The following is a 21062-nucleotide window of genomic DNA, read 5'->3' on the forward strand; positions in this document are numbered from 1 at the left end:
CAGTCCTCCAGCTGGCTGAGGGGATTTGTCTCCTCCAAGTAGGACCCCAGCACTGGAGGGCCCAATCTGTGGCTCCAACCATTCACTCCCCAGAGTAGGTTCCCCGCTTCCCCACTTATTCCCCCTTTTCCTCTGAGTCCCCGCCCAGTGGCACAGGTTCCAATGCTATTGCTTTCCTTCTCTTCCTACCTGATTACCTGTGTATCTTTCTTAGAGCCTTGGTTGTACAGGAGTCCTTCCGCCAGTTTGCAGTGAAAACTGTCCCACATGTAGATTATCTTTGATGTGTTCATCAGGGGAGGTGCGCTTCACATCCTCATACTCTGCCATATAGATCTGAACCTCTCAGACCTCTGATTTCTTATAATTAAGCCCAAATTTTTTCCATATATTCTTTTAACATAATCACCGAAAACAAAAATTCGTGGCCAAGTAACTAAGAAATGTCTTCAACTCTAAATGCATTCTGAATATTTATGTTGATTTTCAACTTTTAATCAAATGGCGAAATATTCTATTTGTAAAATAAGCATTTACCCCCATAGAGTTTGAAAGTTGAAATGTTAATAAATTACTGTTAGCACATATATTTGGGACTCTCTCCAAGTCCCAAATTACTTAGGTATTTTTCACAGTTCTTTTGGTTGAGTCCTTTCTTTTGTGTATGTGTTTTTATGCCAGAAATAGATTTGAAGTGTTTTAATTGTTGGCATTTCTATCTGAAAACAGTTGGAGTCATAACGCTTATTTTTGGCAAGCAGAATCAACATCCACCACAAAGCAATCTGTAATATAAAGCCTATAGCATAAATTTTTGTCTTTAGTGGGAGGAAATCCACCACAATAGGTTAGGGAACTGTACGCATTTACTTCTGAAGTTTATGTGGCAGTTAGGTGATTTTGGTAAATGCCAATTTCCTACTTATTAGGAGTAAGAACATCTATTTGCGCAACTCAAATGGAAAATATATGTGACTGAATTATCTGTCTGCTCCAAAACTGCTCTTCAGCAAGATAGGACTGTATATTTCCAGTGCCTCTTTAATGCACAGTTGGGGACCTCAATTTTTGAGACCCAGTGCAAGAACTCATGTCATGGCAAACTTGAGAAATAATACTGCCAAGTGAACCAGAAAGAGATTTTATTTTAAACAGGCTTCAAATGAAGGTTGAAGTAATCTGAAAGAGACACTTTCGCAATCTACATTTCATGTTTTCCAAAGTGCTGACTGCCAGAGCAAAACAACAAAATTGTTTCTGGATACGTGAAGGGAAAAAGGTTGATATTAGTTATTCATTTTTGCAGATGCACAGTTCAGTAACTTGTACACAGAAACACTATGCAAATCTTTCTAAAATTTGAAAATACAGTAGTGGATGCCTTATTAGACAAGGTTTTAAGTCATCTGAGGAGTAACCAGTGACAGTTTGCCAGACTTCTACTCACCCCAGATCACTGCCCCTGAGATGATTTATAAGGTTCACTTTAGAGATACTTGGAGCATACACGTTCTGTAGAGATTTGAACTTCAAATGCTTTACAGTCTAAACTGAGCTTCACCGGACCATGTAGTTTTACAACCGGAAATCTTTCGGCATTACTCCTTTTTGGGAAGAAACTGAGAAGACTGTGTTGCCTATTTCAAAAGGAATTTTTGCTTAAGTGCAAAATTTTTAAACACTGATGTCTCAATATTGAGAATTTGGTTATCGTCTGAGTTTTGTGGAGATAATTATCTTAGAAATACTGAGTGGTCTTATTAATCCACCTATGGTCAACTAGATATGGCTCCTGTGTTGGTTTTGATTTGGTTATTGGGGTCAATCAATTTCTTATTAACTTTTACATTGAGCATTTCAATTCTGAACTGGGTATTATAGTTTGAGAACTTCTCTGGTGAGATGTGTCTCTTGCAATTGCTGGTGCTCTATTTTCATGCAACACTTTCATACCTGGCTTATTATCTTTGTTATGTGTTCACTGTATTGTCTTTTTCAATGGGTATAAATTCAGTTCTCTGGAGGTTTTTCAACTGAACAAAAAACTGTACCTAGGTAATACTTCTCAAAGATAAATTAAATATATGACATTTGGCTAGTAACTGCTTGTTAAAATACCATGCTGAGTTCTCAAAATTAAAATGAATATTACTTTCCATGATTTATACATGTTCTATTAAAACAATTTTGAGACTGTTAAATATGTGTAACATCCCTTCAGTCACAAGTGAATGATAACTAACTTGATGATGAAACAGTGAGCACCAATAAGACTGTCAAGAGAATACTTATGACTTTTCAATTCTTAAACTATTTCTTTCCCTGAAACAATATTTACAAAAACAAGAAACACTGAATTCTTTTACAAATTGTATTCAAATTTTTGTATTTTATATGTGATAACCAAGATTATATTGTGAGCACACTTAAAAGCAAAGTTTTCCATGTGACATGAGTAGGTATCAAGAGCTTCCTTCCTATTACCATCAAGAATTATGTGCTGTAAGATGCAAAGATACAATCATGTGAGGAAAATTTGAGAAATGCAAAGAGAAATGCAACTGTAGCCAAGCTGAGCCCCACAGACTTCAAGGGAAACTTTGCAAACTGAATGAGACAGATCACACTTGTACATGTAATGTCTATTGACTTGAGGGCTTTCTAAAAAGCACTACCATATTTTTCATCAGACAGGTTTTGTAGGGAATAAAACTTGTATAATTTCTTTTTAATTTTTATACCTTTCTATGTACAGGGTTTATTTTACCTTGAGGGATACACTGAGCTATGGGAACACTCGATGAGTCTTACTGTGTGGGACTGGGTGTGCATCCGGCCCCTCACCCTTCCTTTCCCACTCTTTTACTGTTATCTCACTCACCAGAAGGAGCTGAGGAGAAATTAAACTAATTCTACCGACTTTTGTTTATCTATGTTACTCTTGTTCTGAACCTACATGATGCTACTGCCGTGAATAGCCACTTTCATACAATCAGAAATATTTCAACACCTTCTGAAAAAGTTCTTTGTTGTAGGATGCTAGTTATATTCAGGGACTCTTCTCTTGCCTTGCTACCTACCTTCTATCTGCCAGAAATCCAGACATCCTGCTAAAACTGTCATTTTAATAAGTTACTTGAGGTAACCTCTAGCTCAGTAAGGTGTCCAACCAATGGGATTTACAGTTTTCCCCTCTCTAAACACTATGTACAAATGTGTGGCATCACTGAACTAGAAGACCCCATTTGGATCAAAACCATAATGCTCTAGAAATCATTAACATTAAATCCTCTTAAATACTACAGAAGCAGTATTTTTAAGAATTTATTGAAAAAATAATTTATATATTTCCACTGATACCTAGGATGAATTATTTTTAACCTCAATTATAGACCATCCTCCTCCTATATTCTTATCTATAGAGCTGTGCACAGAACCTACTTCAGAATTTTTATGTGGGTAAATAAATGCTCAGGGTGAACTGAGGTGACAATCTGTGTAAATTCATTAGAAAGATGAATGTACTTGAGAAGCATAATGTTACATGAATTATGTGCATAGTAACTTCAGATTTCTGCATTATGTGTAATCCTACTTGGAATAAAATACTGAACTTTTATCCATTAATTTTGCTAATAATATCACTTACTTTGTGGTAGTCAAAGTTTAGTTATCTGACTATAAAAAGCTAGACACTTATCATAACCTATTTAAATGCACATAAATAAATTCTCTGATACAAGACTGCTGGTTTTACATAAAGCAGAACGTCTAATTCAATTAGAGACACAGATGTCCACAGTAGTTACAATTCTTATATTCAGAAAGCATTTGTGCTAGTTTTATATGAACAATTTCCTTTACTTTTTCAATAAGTAATAAAGTTAGTCTAGCAATGAAAAGGTAGAAACTGTAAATGAAATACTGCATTTTTAACATTAAATGTGAAAATGTGTGAAATTAATGGATATTTATGTACATCTTTATGGCAACCTTTCCCACTACATGAATAGCTCAGATATTTTTACAAAAACAGAGATAAATCCATTTGAAAATGTAATAATGCACATGTGTGCATGCATGTGCGTGCACACACACACACAGGAAGATGTTAAATTTACAAAATGTATCAGGTAGCTGGTGGCCATGGTAGAATGAAAAATAGTAGATTACGAAGAGTCATCCCAGATTCCAACTATATTTATACATTAATTGTGCATTTATAAAAACCTTACAAATAATTGTTTTTCCAGGAAGACATTATAAGTAACATTTAAATACATGTAGTAAGAAAACATCTTAAATTCTTAAAATCACAGTTAAACAATACAAGAAGCTGATGGCTATAAAAGAATCTTCTTTGTAAAGACTTGTCCATTCATGTTTGAAACACCATATTCTTTATTCATTATAACATAATTTCTGCTAAGTTTTTTTTAATTGTTTCAATGCATGGATAATTATTCTGAAATACAACAGAAAGTCACATACATATTTGAACCTGTTGTTTATATTAAAAGCATTTCTAAGATGTTGCTAAGGTTAAAGTAGATTTACTTTCAAATTATGTGAACTGGAAAGGTTATTTGAATTGTTTTCTAATAAGTAGATGATTAATTGCATTTACCTGTCAGGACATGATAGTAATTTAGATAATAACACATTGTCTTGTGTTCTGAGAACACTATGAAGAATCCAAATTTCATTTTCTGGGCAATATACTGAGGTCATTTGGCACACACAAAAGAGAAAGTGGGATAAAGTTTTAATGTTAACTGCAAATAAGTTCTGGGAATAAATATTTTTTCTAGGAATATTAATACTTGCCTTTGTCATGCTAATTGCACATCTTACTTAAAAAATGGAAATGCCAAATATTTCCAGGAAAATATTACATTTCAATGACTGAGATAGTTGGAGTGAGTCCAGTCCTGAAGACAGGAAATCCACAAGGGGTGGTGGTGGAAGATAAACTAATTCTATACATGAAAAGACTTAATCCCACTTGAAACTTTACAGTATCTATATATTTGTCTACATATTTAAGGTATGTAGACAGCAAAAGTATTTACATTAAACTACTTATAGAAATTATTTTTCTTCTATTCAGGAAGACCATTACACTAAGTTAACATGGGGAACTTAGAGGAAATACTCCTTAGGAGACTTACTCAATTGAGAATTTCTCTTTAGCACAAAGTTCAGAAAAGTAATTAAGAGGTCTCAGGTGTTTTCATCTGTAGGTCCTTCCTTTCAATCTGAATTACAGTCCATGGGTAAAGTTGACATTTGTGGTGAAACAGATGAATGTCAATTCAATTTCTTCTAAACAAATGTAAACAAATGTCTACATCGAAAGACTGTAATTATTGCACAATTCGTGGCAGTGAAGTGCCCGAGGATTTAGGCGGTCCCTTATGCTCTTACCTTTAGATGCAGTGCCTTCGTAAGAAAGCCTAATGTGGACAAGCTAGCACGGGATGTGAAGCAGGCAAGGCCATCTGTTTATAGTTTCCATTACTCTGTCCATCCCAAATGACTTAAATCAGCTAATTTTTACCATTGAAATAAAACACAGAGGAAGGAATTAATAGTTACCAGTTGGGCTATAGCACAATCCAAGTCATAATGGAAGTGTTTTGTGAGCAAACTTCACATTGCTACCCCCAACACACATGTACACACACACACACGTTTAATATGCCAAATGGAAGTGTGTTGATAGTGGTTCACCTTTCCAGTATTTCTCAAGGTATGGTTCACTGACACAATTAACAGTGACAATCTAAACGTGGAAACTGCAATGTTTTTCCCCTGGAAAAACTGTGTACTGTATGAAGAAAACTGCAAGGGCTGAGAAGGTAAAAATGTTCACTTTTTATTTCTACCGGAGGATGCGAGATTGGGAGGGGGGCATGAAGAAAAAGGCCAGTCAAGACTTCATGGCATTAAGGACTGTGAAAAACTTTTTGCCAAGGGCTCAGTACTAAATGCTTTGCTATATATTCACAGAATGAAATGATAGAGAAAAGGTATGGACAGATGTAGGGCTTCCACATTTCTCAAACTGAACTCCTTTATTTTCATTTGCTCTTTCAAACCACAGGAAGAATGTTAACTGAATGAGCCTATGAAATGCAACAGAGTTCAGAGAGCTTAGAGAATCATAAAAAAAGACATGGACATTTTCACTATTTTATTCCTGGAGAGAAATGATTGTTGTAGGCACTTTCCATGACTCACAGAGCAGATTTATTAATTTTCTGGCCATAGAGAAATCTTAACCTCAGATTCTTAGCTATGTAATTCTTGTTCATCAGAAACTGAGTCCAAACTGGAACACTTGGGAAGAAGCACTAACATTCACCCATCAAAGCTGTGGGTTGTTACCAGATCAATGGTACCTCCAGACTCTGTTCCCATGTGCAATTTTGCTATAAGAAAGACAGCTGATTAAAGACATACATACCTTAGAGATAACTTGACATATGTTTTCAACTATGGTGAGTTAGGCAGAACGCAAAGCAGAGTGATAAGAATTAATGTTTTCACCTATTTATTTTTATATTACACATGTATATTTTATATGTTCAATGTAGGCAAGAATTACTAATGTTACTGTGAGATGAAATGTTAAAAGTAACTCAGGAAAGGGTAGTATACATAAAGATCAACACAAATGCATGAGGTGAAAAGAGAAAAGGATAAGGTTCAAATGATTCAACACCTAAACAAAATTAATATACAGATATACTGTTTTCCATTTGATGGATGAGAAAATTATTTGATGTTAGAATTATGTGTCCTTATTCTCTGGTTTTCTTGAATACAGCTTCTTCAAATTTTCAACTGTCAGGAACTTAAAAGACTAGCTATTTTTAATCTGGGTTCCAAGACAAGAAAAAATACTTAAGCTGAATTGATTGCTATACCTTGGTTTTTACTTTTTTTTTTTTAACCAAATAGGCTAGAAATAACGGGACCCATATTGCCATCCACATTCCAATATTACCCCCCAAATGAGAGCAAGTAAAATCATGCTCACGATTCTTTGATAATAAGAAACAATACCTTCTTAGAAGGCAAATAAAAGAAATTCAAGATCAGTAACAATGGAGAAAAGAGTCAACAAAAGTTTTCAAAATTCTAGCATTATAAGATTAAGCTTATCACAAGACCGTCAGTGTTCACACAACTATCACAAAGTGAAAATTAAAATTATCCTTGGAAAATTCACGTGTCTGTACAAGGTGTCATCTCCAGGCTACCCTGGCTTGAGTTACAGACCTCGTGGTCTGAATTTTTCATGAAAGCCTGTCTGCAGCTTGAGAGCCTGAAGCTGCTCTCCAGTGTGCAGTCCTAGCCCCTGCACAATGTGTGATTAATGGCAACTAGTTTGATTAGTTTAAATCTGGAACATAAATTTTAATTCAACTTCCTTTTCCCCTTTTAACAGTTCTGCCTAGCAGCCCTGTCATGCACAGGCAAAAATCTTTATTTTCAGAAGGAATAAATCCTTGTGGATTTGAGAGAAGTCAGTCATCTAGGATCAATGATGAGTAAATATAATGCCAAAGTGTCACTTTAGAGACCATTTGCCTCCAGAAAGATGGATGCCCCTTACCTGAGATTAAACCATGCTTTTCAAAATCTCTTGAGTTTGGATATATAGTTGTTTACAATTTTAACAGGAAGGACCAGCATCTTAGCTTTCAGAGTCTAAAGCTGGTCTTCACACTTTTTCTATTATAACTTTGGTGTTTACATGTATGATGGAACACAGGAAACACACAAGATCTGGAAAGGGCCACAGAGCAATGTGTTTTCATAAGCGAAGTGTTTTGTTTAAATTTTTCTAATGTTTTCTGAACAGTTATACGAAGTAGATACATATGACTGATGTCAATGACTACAATAATTTCCCTCTAATAAAAGTCCTATATCCTGGGAACACAGCACCTGCTTTGCTGCCAGTGAGTAGGGACACCGTCAATTCTGCCACTAGTAAGATACAGGGGTAGAGAAGTGGCACTCCAGAACCCCTGGGGTGTGATTAAAATTTTCCTTCTCCCTTGTGCTAAAAGCCTCAATCATTTGAATGTATCTCTCTGCAGTGTCTATGTGAAAATGTTCACAAGAAGTCTGAATAAAAATGAGGCACCATTTCACATTAGTATCTTATTAAAAAACTGAGCTCTAGCATTCCTGGTGACAAGTGACTAATTCAAGCAAATAGTTACTACGTCTGGGCTTTATCGTGTTACAGAGAAAATGTGTTGCTAAAAATATGATGACCCCTGGCACTTTATTGCTATGGTTTAAGCAACTGCGGCTAATTACTGATTTTCTGTATCATCTAAGCCAAATCAAGAATTCCACCTAGAGCAGTTACTGCAGAAATATACTTTGTTAGGCCCAGCTAAGCTTCTGTTGATTTGAAGTTTTTTCCTACATAAAAAGTACAAAAGTACTCACTGAAGGTTACTGAGAAATTGTTTGATTTGACATAAAGATGAAGACACACTTCTTTTCTTAGTACACGTTGTCATTCACAGGATAACTTGCATCACACGCGAATTTAATGAAAGCTCTCAAATAAGCGATTTTATTCCTATCCATGATTGCAGACATTTACAAAACCATAACATCTGAGTTCACCTTAAAAAATAACTTATATAAAGCAGTGATATACACAGCACAAAATAGTTCAGGGAGGGGCAGGAGCAACTTTTAATAATTAAAATGTAAACGTGAAAAAAAGGATGGAATAAAAGTCCCTACTCATTTCTACTTAAGATGTCATGTGATAGTATTTTACAATGTCCTGTGGGTCAATGCATGTATGTGCATGTGTCCATGTAACATACGCACATACAATACATTCTCTTTCCCACACATATACATACACAGATAATCATTTGCAGTTCAGTTGAGGGCAATTCTAATGTGCCGCTCCGTACAGTTGTTCGAATCACGTTTGGACCCGCTTTCTTCACAAAATAGGGGAGAGAGCAGGAAATAAAAAGGTTGGTTTGGTGTGACTGAGATTCCTTTGTTTAACTGTACACTGTGATGAATAATTTTCTTCCGTAGTAGTTCTGTGGAGGGCTGACTCACTGTGGTTTCCATGAGGAGACTTGGTAATGGATCACACACTCATTGTCATGCTAGGGGAGTACTAGGAGAGAAGAATCCATATTTTAACAACAATTCTACAGGCCACTGACATCCCTCTTGGTAAACAATAGTAACTGTGAATTTTAATGCTTTTTATGAACCAGCTTTTAATACACCATAAAAATTTAGAAAGCAGGAAAAGAGTAAATTATATAGAATTGACTGTCCTGAAATGTTAACTATTTCCTCTGGAAAGCAACCAGTCCTGTCCTCTCTCTGAGCGTAGGGGGTTAATTACCTGGTCCCTTAGCTTTTTTTCTTCTAGCCAGATTCAGGTTTTATGGGCCCTTGGAACAACTAGGGCAAAAATCTAGTCCAAGGTCGAACCACATGAAATAAGTATGAGGGGCAGGCTAGTCTTCGTTTTCTGCTAGCTTGGTTAAGATGGGAGGCTACTAGCCTCTCGGTGCTTGCTTCCTCACCTGTTAATTCTGCTTAATGACAGTATTAATCTTAAAGGGGTTTTGGGAGGTTTGAATATAAACCCCTTAAAACTACGTATTTATTAGAAACACAGAAATGTGCTCAGTAAATGCTGGATTAATAATTGAACTTCTAGCTGGCCATAAGAAATCCTCACTAGAGCACTGAAAAAATATCAATACTTAAAGAGTCTGATTTATACTTCAGCATATAAACTTCCCTGAAACTCTGACTCCAGTCCCAATCCACAAGCGTTTCTGGGCGGAAGTAGGGGCTCTGCTGCCACGTGCTACTTGTCAGTTTGAGGCTGACCGCTGGTAGAGGTGAGGCTTTCAGAAATTTGGAAACATAGTCTTATAAATGATAAATAGAGCAGTTATTCTGATAATGATGCCAGTACACCCTCATAAAAAGCTTGTTTAAAGCTTTTTATTTTGTACTGGGGTATAGCTGATTAAGTGTTGTGATAGTTTCAGGGGGACAGTGCGGGGACTCAGCCACACATACACATGTATCCATTCTCCCCCAAACTCCCCTCCTCTCCAGGCTGCCACATAAGTGAGTAGAGTTTCATGTGCTATAATGTAGGTCCTTGTTGGTTATCTACTTTAAGGCCCAGGTATTATTTTTTCTCCAAAACTCTAGATATGTCTCTAACGAGCAGCCATGTTTAAAAACACCTGGACTCTATGATGATCTTTTACTTTTCTCTAGTTTGTTTCACTCTTTCTATTTCATATTCAGTGCTCCCATTTAGTTTGTTTTCCAATTTCTCCATCACTTTTCTGTTTGATGTTCTTTCTCAAGCCTTTATCAAGCATAGTAGAAAAGCTTTTGTGTATATATATGTAAACAGTATGTATAATATATATTTTAGAAAACATGAATTTTTACCTAACTAAAAAATTTGACATTTGGATTCCATTTGTTTGACTTCATATGAACAAATGCTAGATTTCTAATTAAAAAAAAAAAAAAAAGATATGCAACAAGCAACAAAGGTTTACTGTATAGCACAGGGAAAGTAGTCACTATTTTGTAATAACTTATAAGGCAAAATAACCTGAAAAATGCGTGTACATGTATACCTGAATCACCTTGCTGGGCACCTGAAACACTATGTCAACTATACTTCAGTACAACACATAGATTAAGAAAAAAATTAAATACAGCAGTGTGTACATGTCCATCCTAAACTCCCCAACTATCCCTTCCTCCATCCTTCACCCTTGGCAACCATAAGTTTGTTCTCTAAGTCTGCGAGTCTCTTCCTGTTTTGTAAGTACGTTCATTTGTATCATTTCTTTTTAGATTCCACATGTAAGGGATGTCATATGATATTTCTCTTTCTCTGAGCATGAAAATCTCTAGGTCCATCCATGTTGCTGCAAATGGCATTATTTCATTCTTTTGATGGCTGAGTAATATTCCATTGTATATAGGTACCACATCTGCTTTTATCCATTCCTCTGTCGATGAACATTTAGGTTGCTAAACGTCTGGGCTACTGTAAACAGTGCTGTGATGTGCCCTCATACTCCTGAGGAATAGACTGTGATGGGAGAGTTCTAGAGTAGCATCGCCCAACAGAACTTACTTCAGTGGTGGCCATGTTCCACAATCTGTGGTGTCCAGCACGAAAGCCACTAGCCACATGTGGCAACTTGAGCACATGAAACGTGGCTAGGAACTAAAATTTTAACGTGATTTATCTTGAACTTATTTAAATGCAGCTGGTGGCCTCTGTCTTGGACAACACATTCTAGATCATCTGCCATGGGAGAAGCATCTGCTACAAATGGAATGGTCTCTGGATGAAGGGGGTTTCCAGATTCGATGTAAATATGAGCTCTTAAATAAGTTTTATAAAAAATCGAAGACCAGGGCCTTTTCATACTGTTCATGGGGTTCTCAAGGCAAAAAATACTGAAGTGGTTTGCCATTCCCTTCTCCAGTACATCAATTGATGCTTTTGAACTGTGGTGTTGGAGAAGACTCTTGAGAATCCCTTGGACTGCAAGGAGATCCAACCAGTCCATCCTAAAGGAGATCAGTCCTGAATATTCATTGGAAGGACTGATGCTGAAGCTGAAACTCCAATACTTTGGCCACCTGATATGAAGAACTGACTCATTTGAAAAGACCCTGATGCTGGGCAAGATTGAAGGCGGGAGGAGAAGGGGACGACAAAGGATAAGATGGTTGGATGGCATCACCAACTCGATGGACATGAGTTTGGGTAAACTCCCGGAGTTAGTGATGGATAGGGAGGTCTGGCATGCTGCAGTTCACAGGTCACAAAAAGTCAGACACGACTGAGCAACTGAACTGAACTGAGGACCAAGGCAAAAGGGAATTCCTTTTAATGTGGTACTAATGATTGTGCCTCATGGAAAGAGGCAGATAAAGTGAGAGGGTCTGGTCCATTCTGCAAGGGCTTACCCAGGAACAATGATGATCCTGAGAAGAAGGGCATGAACCTTCTGAAAAGGGAGCAGAAAGAACAGATGATGTGAACTCCAGATGTACTAAGGCAGTGCAGGAATCAGAAATGAGGTATAAGGTGTGGACTAGATATGGATGGATTTGTTAATATAGAGAAAGCAGGATTTCCCAGGGAAGAGTGCAGGGCGACAGTGGTTCAGCTGGCAGAAGTCTGGACTGAAAGGCATCAGAGTTTATCTATGGCTTAAACCCAAAACCCCACATTGATCTTGAGTAAAAGTAGATGACTAGGCCTGAAAACGGGTCACCAGGGCCTAAGAGGAGGATTGTTAATCCTTTAAACACAGGTCCAATCAAGAAAAAATCAACTTGTTAATCATTTAATAGCCTCAAATTTCCATTCAGTCTAGAAAAGCTAAATTAGACATGTTACTGACTTTCCATGATGGAGTCCAGTGAGTAGGTTGATAAAAGGGGAGACTGCTAGAAAAGACAAAGGGGATTCAATCTGATAGAAAATGTTTTCCCCTTTAAGCTTGACAGTGGCAGCAAAAAGCAAAGTTAAATAAAGCCCCAAACCCCAAACAATCATAGACAAGGATCTGTGAAGTGGAGCCCACCCTGACCGTGCTGGGAGGGGATCTGCCCCCAACTCATCAGGAGAAACCATGCAAATCTCCACGACAAGGAATGACAGGTGCTGCCACAAGCTATCCACAGACTTCGACAAACAATTATATTTTGGTATTTGGCATTCAGGAGCAAGACTAAACAAGAAGATACATGGATACCAATGTTTTATTAAAAGTAGAAAACATTAGAATATGGCAAAATGGGCATAGTTAATTTGTTGTTCAGTCACTAAGTTGTGTCCGACTCTTCATGACCCCCATGGACTGTAGCCCACCAGGGTCCTCCGTCCATGGATTTCCCAGGCAAGAATATTGGAGAATATCTCCCAGGCAAGAATAAAGGAAACTGCCATTTCTTTTTCCAGGGGATCTTCCCAGATCAGGGATGCTTTCTATGGCTACTGTTATTTATAGTAAGAATCAGTGAATCAGTCATATTGCACACAGAGCCTTCTGTGATGATGGATATGTTCTGTTCTGTGCTGTCCAGCACAGCAGCCATTAGCCACACATGGCCACTAAGCCCTTAAGATGTAGCTAGTCTAATTTAGGACCTGAAAATTTAACTGGATTTAATTTTAAACAACACAGCAAGATCATCAATCATTATTTTAAAGACAAAGACTTTAATGGGTATATTGTGCCAATCTACAAACAGTAAAAGCCTTTAAAGCTTTTCTGAAAGGACTTCAAAGGGTATGTTGGAAAAATTTTCTGGGTAAGTCATAATTAATTCTACAGACCATCTCATTTAATGCACATCCTGAATAATCGGATTTTAAAAATCCCTGAATCCTTTTTTCATAAGGATTATTCCAGTTCATTCATATGTCAAGTGACATTAGGTAATATTGTTAAGAATACATTATAGTATTCATTCTAATTATACACTGTTAAAAGTATGCATATATGCAAACAAATATATGAGCACATTCCCTGCTACCAAGCATGTTTATTGGTTGTTCCTATTTCTTAACACTGGCAATTGTTAAGATTTTAAACCTGTAGTATTTCAAATGTCTTAAGCAAATCTTACAGTAAAATGAGAATCTGTTACAGATTCATTGGGAAGTTAAAGAGAGTTAGGTTTATGCAGGGAGGAAACTGAGTGGAAAAATAGGGTACACCGAGAAAGTCAGGGCCAGATTTAGAAAGGATGGAAGCATCATCTCTAAGCAACACAACTCAGAAAAATTAGCAAGCATCTAATAAAATTTAAAATTTGAAAGTACAAGTAACTGTAAGATGAGGCTCTGAGTATATTTGGAATCGTAAAATAGACTGTGTGTAACTGTCTATATAAATGATGGGCTATTGGCACTGCCAAGGCTGTAAACCACTTATCTGCTGTTGCCTTTATTGAAACTGCTTCAACTAAGTGGGATTGAGGGAAATCACACAATTTCTAGGAAAACGCACAGAATGCGCAAGCAAAAAGGAATTTTGCTATTGATTGCTATTCAAGCAGAAGAGAAAGAGCTGACATTTTTTTCCAGAAGTAAAGAAAGAGTAGGTGTTAAATGGGATATCGTACTTGCTGCTGCTGCTGCTAGCCCTTAGCGACGTGAAACGTTGGCGGCGCGCTGTCCTGGCCACACCGCGATGCTTCTGTTGTGCCACTGCATCAGTGCGCCGTGGCATGTTCTAGTGTTTATGTGGGAGGCTGTGACATCAGGTTCTCTTCCGTCAGATGAGAACAGTTTTGGCCTTACAAAGCTGTTGACTGCATCAGTGTTTGGTTTAGCACGTAAAGCATGAACTAGAGAATGTATTATACCCACTTCACGTACCATGGACTTCATCGGAAGCACCCATTAACTCTTCAACCAATGCATGTGCGTTTCCGTTCATACACTTTAAGAACACTTCAGATCTTATGTTTATTTCTAAGCATCTAGATATTTTCTTTTCTTATTAAATAAGAGATAATGAGATGAACTAAAGTGAAATAAATCTAGTGTGTATGTGGCTATGTAAACAAAAAAATACATGGGGGCATATGCGATTTCTTTGCAATAGCAGAAAAAGACAAAAGGCAGTAAGGGTAATAAAGGATCTACCGCCCTGTTGATAATTCCTATTTGGCAACATGATTTTAACAGCATGTTTGCTCAGCTGATTATAGTTCAATGCTATGGCGAAGTATTATGCTAAATTAATTCAAGAAATAAGACTGCTTTCTCCTGAGAGGCATGAAGCACTATTTTAAATTGAACCTTTTTGTATTGTTTTCAAAACCAAACATTTTCTAGAGTTTGAACACTAGGGGGCATCTTTGTTTTTTGAAACAAAGACTTGTTTATGATTTCCTCCCCCGCCCCAAAGAGTTTGAATAGTGGCTCTATTTTTTGGTTCACATTTTTCTACATAAAGTGTGTTGGCACTTCAAGGTTTCTGCCTTTGGGTGGACATTTCCATCTGTATATGGATTGTATTAAGCAGCATGTATGAAATAACTGGGACAGTGTCTGTAACAATCAGTTAATAGATGTCTGCTTCTTTCCCAGGCTTCTTCTGTGGTTAAACTTCAAAATAAAGACTGACACTCAAAAGGCAGACTGCTCAAAAATTTTGGCTTTACAGACTTTATGTGCATTAAACACTAGAATCTGATTTGCATGTTTAGTCATGGGAAATGTTTTCTTTTTGAATTCATTAAGTAGTTCTGCTTTTCCTTGTGATAGTAAAGCTAACTTAGCAGAGATACCTAGTCTATTTACGGCTTTAAGGCCTTACTACATTTGTCCACATATGTCTACATACTACTACAATTTGCAATGAATTTCTTTTGTCTTCCTCCTCTCTGCTCTGTTTCTTGATCTTTTAAAGTGCAAACAAAAATGTAATAGAAGAATCCATAACAAGGGCGTCATTCATAGTGGAGACCCCTCACAGCAGGGAGAGGGGGGGATGGCCGGTGGCCAGCGTGGACCTGCTTCCAGGGCTGCTCTACCTGCTTCCAGGGTTGCGCTACACTCTAGGCAGAGGCAGGTTCTCCACCCCCATCCAAGTAGTTCTCTTTGGGGGACTTTTTAGTGGGGACAGGAGAGAGGGGAGGGGAGACAGGCTGGAGCGTTTGGCTTTTGTTTTTTTTTTTTGTAACTCTGCATAGCAGCTTGGCATTTTACCTGCTTCCTGGCTTCAAGGGTAGCAAGGCCGGGCCAGGGGAGGGGGAAGCCCCGCTCAGCTGCTCTCTGTGCTGTGCACACAGTCCCAAAGGGGTGTGCTGGTTGGTGTGTGCATAGTTCACTTGGGGCCAGAGGGCGAGGCTGGTGTTTACACAAAGTAGATTTTAAACTCCCTTTCTATCTGGTTTTCTGATCACCACGAAAAGCACTCTGATGCCCACTATGAAGCTGGCCCCTCCCCGACGAACAAGCTGTCACCAACAAGGTCTGGGAAGGAAGAGTGGGGAGAGTTCCTCTCGTCCTGGCCCCTAAAGTTAAAGTTACACGGGATCTCTTTAAAGAAGTTTTCTTGTCCAATACAAAGCTGATAAATTTCCTCAGTGCTCTTTAAACACATGGTTTCTATCTATTACAGTACTTGTGAATCTGACACGTGGTTTAATTAGTTGTGTGAACACATTTTCCCCATCAGATTGCATTCTTTGAGGTTAGGGATGTGTTATGTTTATTTCAGAATACTTTGTCCTTAACCTAGTGCTCTGCATACTACAGGCTCATCGCATGTCTAATTGAACTGAATTATCATATACCTCACTGAATTATAAAATTTTGTTACTGGAAGAATTAACATAAAATGAAATTAATGTCTCTAATTAGATAAAGAGAATAGTAACTAATTAAAATTAATTTGTCCATAGTCTTGAAGCAAACTAGTGAAAGAACCAGGATCTAAAAAAACAAAATCCTATAACCCTAAGCGTTATGACAAACTCCATAATTTCTCACATTTTTCTGTTTCCTCATCACTGATGGGCTAATCTTTTGATTTTTTTAATATAAATGTTTATGTATACCTTTCTTGTCCCCACTAATCATATATAGCATGCAAATAAAAGCCAAACTAAAAATTAGTGTAATCTTATGTCTAGTTTTAACAGAAGTCAAGTCTAAAATTACAGGAAGTCTTGTCCCAGGTAGAGGTGCTAGGTCTATACCAAGAAGTAAAAGAATCCACAGAACACTCAATCTTGGGTTCCATTTTGGGAAGCAGCTATTCTGGGTAAAAGTTAGGCATGCTACAAGCTACTGCTTCAAATTCTGATCTCTGGCAAAGGTTGAATTAGGGCAAAATGAAGGTGAGATCAGAAGGGTTTCTCTTCTGATTCTGTTCATGGTTTGGTAGACCCTCCATGATTTAATAATGGCAGCACGGGTCCTGAGGCACTGATGCTGTGAACATGAAACCAGCTTGGGTTCTGAAGTCCTTCATTCCAGTTCAGGCATCCTTAGCAGAGAACGGGGATCAGCATCGCTGAGGAAGCTTTTTCACCTGGAACTATGCTGGGCCCCACTCCCGGAAATCCTGAGTCCCTGGGTCTAGGGAGGCTTCTGGGAAATTGTATTTTTAGAAATTCTATAGGTATTTCTAGTGTGGAAAAAAACCAGTTAATTAACTACTGGATAGTGTAATCATTCCTTGAGAAAGATGCCATGCTGCCCTTTTGGTCTCTCCAGTGCCTAGCATATTGCTTTGGTGAGAGTGCTCAGTAACTGTTAAATGAAGGAATGAATTTTATTGCTGCTCTGCTGCTGTCTGGAGAGGGCAATGGCACCCCACTCCAGTGCTCTTGCCTGGAAAATCCCATGGACGGAGGAGCCTGGTAGGCCGCAGTCCATGGGGTCGCTAAGAGTCGGACACGACTAAGCGACTGAGCGACTTCACTTTCATGCACTGGAGAGGGAAATGGCAACCCACTCCAGTGTTCTTGCCTGGAGAATCCCAGGGACGGGGGAGCCTGGTGGGCTGCCATCTATGGGGTCACGCAGAGTCGGACACGACTGATGTGACTTAGCAGCAGCAGAAGCTGCTGCTATTTTTATGTAGAAATGAAACGCTGCCTTTGTTTAAAACTATAGTCACACAAAAAATGATGTGAGTATCTAGTTCAGGTTAAATGTAAACAACACGTTAACACACCAGGCAGGAAAGTCTAGAGTGTGAAGTACAGGCATCTGAGAGAGAAGTTTTGGAGCCTCAAAGGGCAGCACTGAGAAAAGACTTGGTTTTGCCGTGACCCAGGATGCTTCAGTCACGTGAAGACTGAGGAAAATGATCACACATGCAACCTGTTTCTAGTAGGTTCCTTCATAATGTATGTTTTCTGTAGAAAAATTGTTATTAGAATTTTCATTTTTGTAACCATGTACGTATAATCAGAGTTGAAAGTGCATTTTTTAATGTTTTCAAAGAAATTTCACATAATTTTCTAACTCTTAAAAGATCAACCTATTGAACTCTAAATAATCATAATAATGGCTTTATGCATTTATTCTAAAGAAGAGCTTCAGAAATAAAATCTGGATATAATAATGTAGTCAAGGGAATACTTACACTCTCACTCTGAAAAGGATTTAAGAAATTTCCCCCCATTTCGCCATCATCCCTTGGAGTGCCCGGCTGATTACTCAGGCTCATATTATTGGGAGAATTCTGTAAACAAGATTTAGAAAACAAAGCATTTTTAAGATTTTAATTTCCCTTTTACATTGTACTGTTTCAAACATGGGATCTATAGCATCATCTCTAAGAACAAAGTAGACATAATTCCTACCTCAGACTTCTACCATGTATTCCAGTTCATTCTTGGTACCTTGACAGGATCTATATACTTTCCCAAATGAAAATTAAAAGACAGAAACCCCAAATAACTCACCATAACTCTTCATGTTAATCTCAGAATCAATATTTATTCAAAATCCCACCTTCAGTTTATGGAGTTCCTAGGACTCTGGAGATTTTAAGAAACATGTCCAGGAGGCCCATGATGAACAGAGCGGGCTACCCACTGATTAGAAAGGATGGGACAATGCCTTGCCTGGGTGATTTTACTAAGCAGACTCGAAAGGTCACTATTTTCATAAACATGTCCCTTTAATTCTACATGTGTTTTATATCAGTAACACGATTTTAGCCATTATTTTTATATGAAGCATAAGGAAAAAAGGAAAATAGTTAACAATAGTTAAGAACAAGAGGAATAAATACCCTAGAACTTGAGAATTCAGTATGTACTTGTAGAGGGAAAGGAGGCTCATGTGTGGATCTAGAATCCTTTCCAACCATTTGAGTAGATGTATTCAAAACTCTTAAGATAAAATGGTTGATAGGAGCTATCCAGTCAAACACTAAGTTAGCAGTATACTGCTTTATGCTCTATTTAAATTTTCCTGTGCGATTCTAGCCACGTGAGGCCATCTGACCCTCCACCTCGATGGGGAATGCAGAGCGGCAGCGGCGCACGGAGCATGCGCACACAGGCCTGCAGCTGCGACCGAGGGACTCGCAAAAATAAACCGCGAGGGTGAAAGCTCGCACTTGTTATTTCAAATGGAAGCCAGGCTGTGGAGTCTTTTCCTGAGTCACTGCCATTTATATTCTGTTTCTGAATAAGTTTTTAGTTTTTTTCTTTTTTCCAAAGAAAATTTCTGAGGATTCTGACTTATGTCATAAAAATGAAAATTTCATGAATGAGTTATTCCCAGAAGAATATAGGCTTTTAAAAAATACGGTTACAGTGTAAAGCAGAAACAGGTAGATGAGCTGGTGGAAATACAGCTCGTGTCTTGTCGTGCTCTGCACCTCAGAGGGAGGATCTGAGAACACGGATTCTCTGAAGTCCACAGGAGCTCTGTTAGCCAGTGAACCCCAAGGGCCCAGGAACCACTGCCTAATGGCATAAAGAGGGTTCTATTTTTTTGACAATGTTTTTCCTATGAAAATGTGAGTTTCCTAAGTATAAAATAACTGAACTTTGAAATGTACAGGGATAACTTGATTTCCTGGAAAAAAAATTAAGTAAAATTGAAGTGCAATTACTTAAGCTACAACTCACTAAAATAAATTATTAATCAACTGTTTTAAAATTAGGAACGATAATATTGACTTAGTTCAAAAAAGGGAAAATTTATTTTAAAAAATATTGTAGGATTTACCCCAAGTCTAGCAGTCTTTTTGATCCAGACAGATTTGTCATTTCATGGACAAACTGTAATCTAGGGAGTAAAAAATAATCTAATGTACCTCTATAAGGGTATCTGAGTTGTATACTTTGACATATTCAAAAAAAAATAGATGAAATAAGCCCTCTCCGTCCTCGTGTAATATTCGGACCCCTAGTCAGAAGCGTGCAAGATACCCTGAGAGGAACAGCATCTCTGACTAAGCCGGGCTGCTCCCAGACTCTGTTGCACTTCTGCCATGTATCAGTCCTTTAAAAAAATTTTCATTTTATATTTAAACATTTTTTTAAATTGTTTACAGTTGATTTACAATGTTGTGTTTCAAGTGTATACCAAAGTGAGTAAGTTATACAAATACATACACCCATGCTTTTTTTCCTAAGATCCTCTTCTCATACAGGCCATTACACAGTACTGAGTGGAGTGCCCTGTGCTACATGATAGGTCCATATTAGTTCTTTATTTTATATAGAGTACTGTGCATATGTCAATCCCAATCTCTCAATTTATCCCTCCCCCTGCTTACCCCCTGGTAGCCATAAGCTTCTTTTCTACATCTGTAACTCTATTTCTGTTTTGTCGATAAGTTCATTTGTACCTTTTTTTAGATTCTACATATAAGTGATAACATTTCTTGATTTATAACTCTGAAAGTCTGGCTACATTCATATTGATTCCTGATTCAAAGTGTTAATTTAAAAAAATATTTGAAGTTTAACAGCACGTTAATATTTAAATACTTATAAAACATTTCATGGTGTTGTTTTCCCTGCAGTCTTTTCACAGCGTGGTGACCCAGCATTAAGCTGTTTTATGAGCAGGGAGTGGTGTACGTAAGAACATTGAGAGGCAAGTTAGAAGGACACAGCCTTGTACATAACTGAACTACATATCACATCTCTGAAACTTGTTCCTATCTAGTTCATTGGGTATATCTGAAAATTGTGTAATGATATAGGACATTAAAAAAAAATGAGGTAAATTCTGTAAAATGTTGTGAAAACAACAGAAGTTGCTGACTGGGGAGTCTTAAGGAAACAGTGCTGTTGATGGTCCCTGGATGACAGGAGGAGGATACAGGGAGACATACTCAGTACTGGCATTGTAGGTTAGGGTGAGGGAGCAGGTTACGGTTCCAGACACCAGCCCAGAGCAGGTTATGATGGTCGGTGGCAATGACCTGTGTATACGTTGCATGTATCTGCAGCTCTGTTTTTGTGTGCTGCTGCTGCTGCTG

At 37.8% G+C, this 21062-nt stretch overlaps 1 protein-coding gene across 7 annotated transcripts in view; it reads right to left on the minus strand.

Annotated features, from left to right (window-relative positions):
* Positions 1-8577: 8577 nt before the first annotated feature.
* The window catches only part of SSBP2 (single stranded DNA binding protein 2), a 400682-nt gene continuing 388197 nt past the window's right edge, over positions 8578-21062 (minus strand). For all 7 annotated transcript variants that reach the window (XR_008707889.1, XM_055563053.1, XM_055563014.1 and 4 more), the window contains 2 exons: positions 18198-18296; positions 8578-9178 (listed from right to left, as the gene is read on the minus strand). Coding sequence is in view for 6 of the 7 variants with exons in the window: in XM_055563053.1 (XP_055419028.1) it covers positions 9149-9178; positions 18198-18296 (129 nt within the window). In the remaining variant the exon portion in view is untranslated. The remainder of the gene's footprint in view (positions 9179-18197; positions 18297-21062) is intronic.

The sequence above is a fragment of the Bubalus kerabau genome, chromosome 1 (genome assembly GCF_029407905.1).
Source record: "Bubalus kerabau isolate K-KA32 ecotype Philippines breed swamp buffalo chromosome 1, PCC_UOA_SB_1v2, whole genome shotgun sequence".
Classification (NCBI taxonomy): domain Eukaryota; kingdom Metazoa; phylum Chordata; class Mammalia; order Artiodactyla; family Bovidae; genus Bubalus; species Bubalus kerabau.